The sequence below is a fragment of the Mandrillus leucophaeus genome, unplaced genomic scaffold (genome assembly GCF_000951045.1).
Source record: "Mandrillus leucophaeus isolate KB7577 unplaced genomic scaffold, Mleu.le_1.0 Scaffold44, whole genome shotgun sequence".
Classification (NCBI taxonomy): Eukaryota; Metazoa; Chordata; class Mammalia; order Primates; family Cercopithecidae; genus Mandrillus; species Mandrillus leucophaeus.
This window is the reverse complement of record NW_012104698.1, coordinates 1,289,446-1,295,905: the sequence shown is the minus strand read 5'-3', so window position 1 is coordinate 1,295,905 and position 6,460 is coordinate 1,289,446. Positions and strand designations below refer to the sequence as shown.

Here is a 6,460-nt window from a genome sequence, read left to right as displayed (position 1 = left end):
CTGGGTTCAAGCGATTCTCACAGCCTCAACACAGTTTGAGGCTGGTCTCGAACTCCTGATATCAAGTGATCATCCTGCCTTGGCCTCCCAAAGTGCTGGGATTACAGGTGTGAGCCACCACACCCAACCAGTATGATTCAATTTATATAAATTTTTTGGAGGCCAGGCGTGGTGGCTCATGCCTGTTATCCCAGCACTTTGGGAGGCCGAGACGAGTGGATCACTCGAGGTCAGGAGTTTGAGACCAAACTGGCCAACATGGCGAAACCCCATCTCTACTAAAAATACAAACATTAGCTGGGCGTCGTGGTGTGCACCAGTAAGTCCCAGCTACTCGGGAGGCTGAGGCAGGAGAATCACTTGAACCCAGGAGGCAGAGGTTACAGTGAGCAGAGATTGTGCCGCTGCACTCCAGCCTGGGAGACAGAGTGAGACTCTGTCTCAAAAAATAAATAAATAAATAAATAAGATATGACTTGGGTTTCTAAGGATTCCCAGCGTGTCCTCATCGGTTGGACCTCTGATGCATGAAGAGGTAGGTGCAGTGGAGAGCATATCCACAAAACAGAAATGAGGCTATTGGGATGCTGGAGATTACATGACAACTTATGAGTGACACACAACCAAGAACAGAACCGGGACTGGATGCCCGTTTCTTCATTCAACAAGTATTTACTGAGCACCTACAAACCCTCAAAAACTGTTCTAGGACCTAAATCCTGGAGTCATAGTCATGCCCCCAGCCCACTCTCTTGCGGGAAAGACCATGGCTCAAGGTCCCCCACATTACTGGTTAAAAAACACTCCAGTGCTCTGGCCGTGTCCTTGCGGACAGAGACCGGGAGGATAATGAGGCCAAATAGCTTTGGCCCACCGCCCCGGGACTGGCAAAGACGCCAGACCTCCTAACGCTCTTCCTTGGAAGAAGGAGCAGTGCTTGATTTGGTCAAGAGGCCAACACTAACAGTGAGAGGATAAACACGAGCTGGCTGGACGCGAGGCTGGCTCAGGGCAATGCTGTTGGGCTGAGGATTCAGGGAGCTGGTGTGGTCCAAGAGTCACACTTGCGGAAACTACAACTCCCAGCGTGTCCCGCGGCCGCCCAAGCGGGCGTCATGTGATCCATGCTCACGTGTCTCCGCAGCCGGCTCGGGAAAGAATCCCCAAAGGTAAGTGGCCGGAGACAGGCTCTGGAGGGTGGAAGTGTTAGATCCCCGAGGTCTCTGGAGCCCCTCAGCCCCCGCCACCGCGGCAGTGCTCAGGCCCTTTCCCTGCAGAGGTCCGGATCCCGGCGTCCTCGCCCCACGCCCGTCCCTCGGTTGGCCGGCTCTGCCGCGCCTTAGCCCAGCCAGCGGGTCTCCACCCAGTCCTAGGCCGGAATCGAGTCCCGGAGCTCCTCCCCAGTTTACCCCACAGTAGCCCACCCGCCTCACTCCAGGCCTGGGAATCGCCCCGCCCCGGCCTCCTGGCCCGGGTGCGCCCTGGCTCACCTCACAAAGCAGCCCACCCTTTCTATTTCAGGGCTCCAACCCCAGGCTGGACTGGGAGCACACTCCAGTTGGGATCTGAGGGGCCTACATCTCTGGCCTGAGCATGTGGGCATCAGGCTTCTATTCTGGCTCTGCCACCTACCCACTGTGACCTTAGTCTAACCTCTCCCTCCTGGGCCTGTTTTCCTGTCTGACCTGAGGCTCCAGTCCATGGGTAAGAGTGAGAGCCGCTCAGTCTCCTCCAGCTCTGCTAAAGCCAGCGCAGAAGTAGCCCAAACTCTTCTCTGTGCTGACAGCAAATTGTAGGCAAAGTCTTGAGAAAGAAGAAATTGGGGCCAGAAAGGGAAGTGAGGAGAACCAGATCCCAGACCTTTGGAGAGAAGGAGCAAACCCCCTCTGGCACAGCCCATCAGGGAGAAAGCAGGTAAGGTGCAAAGGTGGACTGAGTAATTTGCCAGTGAGCATTGGGGGTGCCCAGAGATCTTGAACCAAGGCAGAGAATCCGCAAGAGATGAAACCCCCCAGCTTCTGAGTTCCATGAGGACCCCAGCCTGCACTCTCATGTGGGTGGCAGGAGAGGCTGGCAGATGGTGCAGGACTTGGGCAGGGCTGCCAAAGGGAAACATTTTGGTTGGAGAGTCAGGAAGCCGTACCAAGCCTTGTGACCTTGGACGAGTCACTCTGTAGACCCCTGTGTCTGACATGAGCAGCGGGGAGGAGGTGGTCACAGCTCTGGCAGCACTCACTTTGCAGGGTTCCTTCTCTAACTGCAGGGGAAGCCTGGGAGTCCCAAGACTCTGCCTCTACTGCTCGCTGCTTTGATTTTGCTGAATTGCTGGCTGGGTGACAGGATGTGTAAGAGGAAGAAGCCCTGTGACATCTGACAGATCTTTCTGGGTTTAGAGCCAGCAGAGGGATGTTTCCTCTGGTGCCATGGTTCCATGCTTGATGACAGATGGTTGAGAGCACATGAATTTTCCCCCTTTCCCTCTCAAGAGTGGATGGTCCCCAGCTTTGTTTGTCCATCATCAGGAGGAGCGATGGGAAGTAGCCCAAGTGGTTTTGTTAACCATTTTAAACCCCCAGTGGGCTGAAGGCATCAGAGAGGAAGGTCCAATGGTTAGGGCAGTCATTATGGCTGAATCTGCTCAGTTCCCTTTTCTTCCCTCTGGGCTGTAAAGACTAAACCAGGCCAGGCGCTGTGGCTCAAGCCTATAATCCCAGCACTTTGGGAGGCCAAGGCAGCAGGATTGCTTGAGCACAGGAGTTCAAGACCAGCCTGGGCAACATAGTGAGACCTCCTCATGTCTACAGAAAATTTAAACACGACCGGCATGGGGGGCTTGTCACATGGGAGAAGTCACATGGGAGAAGAGTTGAGAATTGGCCTGAATTTTGAAGGGCCAATTTTGTTCCCCACAGGAACAAAAAATGTAAAAGGTTGGCCAGGCACGGTGGCTCACTCCTGTAATCCTAGCACTTTGGGAGGCCGAGGCAGGGGGATCACAAGGTCAGGAGTTCGAGACCAGCCTGGCCAACATGGCAAAACCCCATCTCTACTAAAAATACAAAAATTAGCCAGGCATGGTGGCAGGCACCTGTAATCCCAGCTACTCAGGAGGCTGAGGCAGGAAAATCTCTTGAACCCGGGAGGTAGGGGTTGCAGTGAGCTGAGATCGTGTCATTGCACTCCAGCCTGGGCAACAAGAGCAAGACTCCATCTCAAAAAAAAAAAATAATAATTAAAAAGTTAGCTGGCTGTGGTGGCACACACCTGTAGTCCCTGGTACTCAGGAAGTTGAGGTGGGAGGATTGCTTGAGCCTGGGAGATTGAGGCTGCAGTGAGCTCTGATTGTGCCACTGCACTCCAGCCTGAGCAACAGATTGAGACCCTGTCTCTAAATAAATAAAGACTAAACCAGAGAGGGAGTAGAGACTGAAATGGAGTTTTGTATGAGTACCCTGAAATCGGGACTCAGGAATGAGGAGACTGTAGGAGGGGTCTTTGGCAGATTTTGCCAGCCTGGGTGGTAACCAGCTAATAGTAGCCTCTGGGGAAGACTGCCCTGGCTCCTCCCTGCCCCCTTAGTCCCTGCCCTTGTAATCTGGGCTTCTTCCTGCTCTTTCTCCCATTAGCTATCCCAGGGCCTCTGTGCCCATTGTTACCTGGCCAATAGCACCAGGCTCTGGTTTGGGTTTTTTTGTTGTTTGTTTGTTTGTTTGGAGACAGAGTCTTACTCTGTCGCCCAGACTGGAGTGCAGTGGCATGATTGGGGCTCACTACAACCTCCGTCTCCCGATTTCAGGCCATTCTCCTGCCTTAGCCTCCTGTGTAGCTGGGACTACAGGGGCAAACCACCGCACCTGGCTAATTTTTGTATTTTTAGCAGAGATGGAGTTTCACCATGTTGGCCAGGCTGGTCTCAAACTCCTGACCTCAGGTGATCTGCCCACCTTGGCCTCCCAAAGTACTGGGATTCCAGACGTGAGCCACCACACCCGGCCCAGGCTCTGGTTTTGATCGGTGTTCTGCTCTTAGCTTGCTTAGGGCTGGAGAGTCTCAGGCATGGTTGGTAGTGGGCAACATGGGAAGGGGCATCTGCAGAAATAACAGCAGCAGTGACCATTTATTGAATGTTAAACCCTTACTGATATTAACACACGCCCCACAGGAACATATGATGTAAAGGCTTAGAGGGGTGAGGTGACTTGCCCAGGGTCACACAGATAGGCAGCGGAGGAGTCAGCATTCTGAAGGCAGAGCCTACTCAGAGACCCAGATCACAGCCCTGTCCCGGGCTGCTCTTGATCTGGGGGTGGACTTGTTTCTTCAGGACCATCATTTCTCTGTGAGTCTCAGGCTATGAGCTGACCCTTGAGAACACTGAAGGTCCTTTTTCAGGGCTGGGCTCCTCAGAGCCTCAGAAGATTCTTGGAAGAAAAAAAAACTGCATCTCAACAGTGTTTAGCCAGAGAGCAAAGAGAATCAGTCAGGTGATAAGCCTGTTATCTGAGTTCCGCCACACCCAAGGTACCGTCTTGGACTCAGGAGTGGGGCAGATACAAACGGATGGATGCCCTGTGGTCAGACAGGCCTGGGTTTGAATCCCAGCTCCACCACTGACCACTGTATGACTCAGGGGAGAGTGGTTGTCCCTTCTGGGATTCAGCTTCCTCTTTGGTAAAATGGTGACTGTCATGTCTACCTTTTAGGGCTGCATTGAGGATTGAATGAGAAAGCATTCCATAGCTGCAGCAATAGTGGTTTATAGTCACAAACAGCACTGCATGTTGAGCACCAATCATTGTAATCTAGCCCAGGAGAGCAAGCCTAGTGGCCAGTGAGATGCTGGCACATGAGAGAGTACTGAGAAGAAACCAACTTGAGTGGTGATGGGCCCCTATATGGCACCAAGAAGAGCTCAGTGAGTGACCCAGGAAATGGGGAAGAAATAGGACCTAAAAGGGTGGCTGGCAAAGGAGTTGGGAGCATTCCAAGCATGGGATGAATCATTGTTTTCCTGAAGATGCAGACATGACAGGCATGGGGGATTGTCACATGAGAGGAGTTGAGAATTGGCCTGAATTTCAAAGGTCCTCGAAAGTCACGGAATTTAGACTCTGGGCCACCGGGAGGCATGCTGGACTGTAATATGTTGAATTTCAGTTCTTGGCGAGGGGTCCTTTTGGGACCCTGTGGTGTGAAAACAGGCTGGAAGCCAGGCAGATCCGGATCCAAATCCTGCTGTGCAACTTGCTAATATATGACCCTGGGTCAGTGATGGGATCTCTCCAAACCTTTTGACAAGACTGTCCTAAGGATTGAATGAGATAAAGTATATCCATGACACACCTGCCCGACATGGGGCCTCTCTCTAGTACTGATGTGTTAGTACCCACTTTATGTTGACATCTAACTGGCCCAATGAGTCTGTATGCCTGAAACAAGCATGATTTACACCTGATCTGTTTCTGTGTCTGTCTCCCCATACTCTGGCACCCAGTGCACTGTCTGCACAGAGGCATACCTGGGTTTGGATCCTACCCATGTGATCTTGGGCAAGTTATTTCACCTTTTTGTTCCCCAGTTCCCCCATCTTAGGATAACAGTAGTGCTTGCCTTTGTCCCATCTAGGTTGAGAAGAGTCCTAGGCTAGCAGCCCCAAACAGGTGGGTGTTGCTGTGCTGCTTGGGGGCATGTGGTTGTAAGGCAGAACCCACAGACCTTGCAGGAAGAAGGCTCTTGGGGCCATGGCCCAGGCCAGCATCAACAGTGACTACAGTGAGTGGGGCTTGAGCACGGATGCCGGGGAGCGGGCCCGGCTGCTTCAGAGTCCCTGTGTGGACACAGCCCCCAAGAGTGAGTGGGAAGCCTCTCCTGGGGGTCCAGAAAGAGGCACCACTTCCACACTTGGGGCCGTCTTCATCGTCGTCAACGCATGCCTGGGCGCAGGACTACTCAACTTCCCAGCAGCCTTCAGCACTGCGGGGGGCGTGGCAGCAGGCATCGCACTGCAGATGGTGAGTGCACTGGCCGGGAGGGCAGAGGTGCAGTTCAGGTGGGCACTTTGCCTCAAAAGGGCGGCTTTGAGTCAGGAATGGCCAGTAAGTGATACGGCACTGCTCTCCCCTCCCTCACATGTGGCAGACATGACTAATCTATTCTACTATTCTTTCTTCTGACCCAAAAGGCTTCAAAAGCCTTCCAACAATCAGAGAAATTTGAACATCAATTACATCTCTAATTTTTTAGGCAAAATATTGACTTTGTGGTATGTTTACAAAGAGGGCCCTTATCTTTTAGAACTACATACTGAAATATTTATGGATGGAATGATACGATAGCTTATATTGGCTTCACAATAAATGCAGAGTGGGAGGGAAAGGGAATGATGAAACAGGTTGGCCGTGCATTGATCATTTTGAAGCTGAGTGATGGATATGTGCCAGTTCTTTTTACTATTCTCTTT

The 6,460-nt window shown here is 52.3% G+C and overlaps 1 protein-coding gene across 2 annotated transcripts in view; it reads left to right on the top strand.

The window, feature by feature from the left end:
* The first annotated feature begins 1,115 nt into the window (after positions 1-1,115).
* The window catches only part of SLC38A7 (solute carrier family 38, member 7), a 30,844-nt gene continuing 25,499 nt past the window's right edge, over positions 1,116-6,460 (top strand). Inside the window, exons 1-3 of one of the 2 annotated variants that reach the window (XM_011994004.1) lie at positions 1,116-1,169; positions 1,787-1,914; positions 5,626-6,011. In XM_011994004.1, the coding sequence (XP_011849394.1) occupies positions 5,742-6,011 (270 nt within the window). In that variant the 5' untranslated portion in view covers positions 1,116-1,169; positions 1,787-1,914; positions 5,626-5,741. Of the gene's footprint in view, positions 1,915-5,625; positions 6,012-6,460 lie in introns of both variants that reach the window. The other variant, XM_011994003.1, reaches the window with a different exon arrangement.